At 45.7% G+C, this 3,555-nt stretch overlaps 1 protein-coding gene across 1 annotated transcript in view; it reads right to left on the bottom strand.

The window, feature by feature from the left end:
- Nucleotides 1–1,292: 1,292 nt before the first annotated feature.
- Nucleotides 1,293–3,555, bottom strand: part of LOC101852160 — a gene marked incomplete at its 5' end in the record, with an annotated part of 12,592 nt that continues 10,329 nt past the window's right edge. The window contains 1 exon segment of the mRNA XM_013079975.2: nt 1,293–2,731. Coding sequence (XP_012935429.1) covers nt 1,385–2,731 — 1,347 coding nt within the window.

Below are 3,555 nucleotides of genomic sequence, written 5' to 3'. Positions count from 1 at the left end.
CACACACACACACCTGCACACACACACACATAAACACATACACATTCCAAGCGACTCTTTTTTATCCTCAACCTCGCCTCTCCTTTGATACTGCGGGGGCAAGGATAAGCGGGGAGAGTGTAGAGGGGAGGGGGGACAAACCAAACAAAGTTGAGACTATTATAGTCCTTATTGGGTAGATGTTTTACAGCATAATCGACCCAAGGATGACATGAGACTGGATGCATCCTCACCACTTACAACCGTGTTGATGAATCAATGTCCCAAATGGCACAAACTTGACGCAACTCTGTGAATTGCCAGAGACAGGAGACCAACCATCTTCCATTAAGTAGAGACAAGGTCACATTGTATGTACGTCCGTCGAGGTGAGTCTAGGTGAGGTCTCACAGAGATCATTAGGTAGAGCGAAACAGGTTTCAGAAAGCCCAAACTTTCAGCGAGCAAAACGTTACAATGGGTGAAAGAGGGCTGTCTCGATAAAACAAGAACAACAACAAATAACAGCACCCCCCCCCCCACCTACCTCCGTCACCCTTTAAAGAATAAATGCAAAATAAAAACCGACACATGTTCCATTTCCAGTTTAGTTCCAAGACTTACGATGAAAAAAAAAAATTAAAGTTTGCTTAAAAAAAACAAAAAGGAAAAAAAAAAAGTAAAGCAAAAGGAAACATAACAAAATGTTTTCAAAGTGTGCACTTTCCCCTTTATAATCATTCATCCAGAGCCCTTTTGTCCAGATCCTGACAGGCCAAATTGGAGCTGAAAGTCTAATAAAAAGGGCGGAGGAAACATCCATCAATTTCATTAGCGCTAAGAGGAATTCGAAGTCCTTGTCACTTTCTTGTATCCAATGAGCGGAGAAAAGAGATACGACTTTTTGCAGTATTTTTCATTGTTTGGTGTTTTCCCAATACAATACAGTCGTGTCTTTTTGTATAAGCAATCTTACGCTTCTGATCCGTTCATTGTGGCTCCATGCGTTCGTGTGCCTGTGTTCATGTATATGTGTGTGTGTGTGTGTGTGTGTGTGTGTATGTGTGTGTGTTTGTGTGTGTGTGTGCGTGTGTGTGTGTGTGTGTGTGTGTGTGTGTGTGTGTGTGTGTGTGTGTGTGTTTGAAACCTTGCAAGCGTCTGTATGTGCGTATGTCTACCTGAACTCTTCTCTCAGGAACCGCACTCATGATGTTCTGTCTGAGTGTGTGTGCGTATGCACGCGCTGTGTTTGTGTGTGTGTGTATGTGTGTGTGTGTGTGTGTGTGTGTGTGTGTGTGTGTGTGTGTGTGTGTGTGTGCGCGTGTGTGTGTGTGTGTTTGTAACTGTTTGCGAGAGTCCGTCTGTCTCTCTGCATGTATGTAACCTCGCGTGAGCATCCTTCCATCTATCGAGACTCCTCCCTCAACACCACCGTCATAGTGTTGCGCCTCTCACTAGCCAGCATGGTGGTGTAGCTCATGTTGTAATGTAGGTCACTAGACTTTGTACCACACGACCTCTTGATCTGGCAGGTCAGTATCCGAATGAAGGTCCGGCGGAAAGCCGTGTTGAACATGGTGTAGATGATGGGGTTGGCCAGCGAGGCGATGTAACCCATCCAGAGGAAGAGAGACATCATCTCCCCTGTGATGTTTCTGATGCAAGACTCGCACGTCGCCGACAGGATGTTCACGGTGAAGAACGGTGTCCACAAAGTGACGAACACCACAAAGATTATTCCGAGAACTTTGGAGGCCTTCTTCTCGTTACTCGCCGTCTTTTTGGAGAGAATGTGTTTGACCGCAGTTTTGTTCTTGGAAGACTTCTGACTTCGGAATGTGTTCCTGAATGAAGAGCGTGGTTTTCCTGTTGTTGTCCGCTTGTGGTGGTTGTTGACTTTGCCACGCCCAACCGGAGACTGCTGACGTTTTTTGTAGCGCTGTCGGCTGTGATTGGCCAGGGGGCGGGGCTTAGGGCTGCCGTCCAGGGTGTCGTCTGTTTCCTCCAAAGTCATCTCACCTTCGCTAGAGATGACGAACTCAGGGGGATTCGGACTCACGGGGGATAGACTGTACCCAGATTGGTGGGGCGGGGAACTGAGACTTGTTACCGTGGTGCCCATGTTGTTGATGGCAGTTGTGGTTGTCGAAGTGTAGTTGGCGATATTATTGGCGCTGATGACGTTGTTGTAGCTGTTGCTACCACTGATGACGTGTTTATTGAGAGGTGAATGGGTCAGAGCTGAGCCGTTTTGGTAGCCACTGTGGCATGGCGGGAGAGGGAGTGACCTTACAGGTCTGATCACAGACTGACTCCTCAGGCGCCCAGGAGCAGAGGAGAAAGAGACAGCAGCGGCCTCGTTTGTCTTTGACTTGGGTGTGGGAGGATGGAGACGGATGGTTATCACATCTGGCGTTGATGAACCGGATGTATCGTTATCATCATCATCGTCGTCGTCATCGTCTTCATCGTCGTTGTCGTTATTTTTATCTGACGTCTCTTCACCGTCTTCTTCATCTCCTCTCCTTTTGTAGTTATCGTCTGAAGATGATGACTCTTGGTCTCCAATGGTCGCGGGAGTTCTCCTCTCTGTCGGGGAGTTGGGAGCAGACACGCTTGACCGTAGAGGATCCAGCCAGTCAGGGTTGTCCTCTTTTCCTTGTGCCTGCGGGTTTTCACTCTGTTCTCCCGTTTGCTTTCGGTCTTTCTTGTCGAAGTCTCCCTTCAGGCAAAGGTCCATCTCTTCCTGTATCTGGTGAAACAACAGCAAAAAAAGAAGAATGTAGTGTCGTATGTAGTCTCGTGGTTAGGTTGTGGGGCTCGAAAAAGAAAGGCCATGAATTCGAATCTCATCAGGGGCTGACGTTGTGTTTTTGGGAAGGGCTGTACACATGAATTTTCCTTATTAGACCCAGTGAGAATGAGTACCCAGCTATAGACAGTTTGTTAGTTTTTTAGCTCTAAATTGTCTGCTTGCACTGTAAGTTTCTGTGGAAGCTTAGAATGTTTCTAAATGTTCTAAGGTCGGCAGAAGTGATAATAATTGTCCCATTGCGTAATTCTTGAGTACAAGGTTAAGAGCTTACTTTGTTCGTTTTAGTAAAGTTTAACGGCGCTCGCAACGGCATAACAGAACGTACTTTGCAAATGTTAAAAGTTTTAAAACGCTATGTGTGGTCAACCTTTCAAAATGTCTGTGAATACTGGTCAGTCACTAAAAACAGAGAAAATGAATTAGAAGCAGCAGAAATGTGGTTTCTTACGACACTGCCGAATATTTATTGGAAGGATAACAAATCAATTGAGGTGGTACTTAAAGCAGTCCATGTAGGTCGCTCACTTTTAAAAACAAAAAGGAAGAAAGAAAGAAATACGGTTTCTAGTACACTTAATTATTGATAAAGGCCTTGAAAATCATATGCCTTCCAGTGGTAAAATTGAAGGTGGGGCAGTACTAGACTCAGATTAGCGCTCATATGATCTTTTGCAGTTGCGAGCACCGTAACAATTTTACAAAAACTGGAAGCCTTAGAACATCGTACTTAGAAATCTAGAAAACAACCCCCAACCCCCCCC

This window comes from Aplysia californica, unplaced genomic scaffold (genome assembly GCF_000002075.1).
Source record: "Aplysia californica isolate F4 #8 unplaced genomic scaffold, AplCal3.0 scaffold00070, whole genome shotgun sequence".
Taxonomy (NCBI): domain Eukaryota; kingdom Metazoa; phylum Mollusca; class Gastropoda; order Aplysiida; family Aplysiidae; genus Aplysia; species Aplysia californica.
The sequence above is the reverse complement of the archived record's forward strand: the minus strand, read 5'-3'. Positions and strand labels throughout refer to the sequence as shown.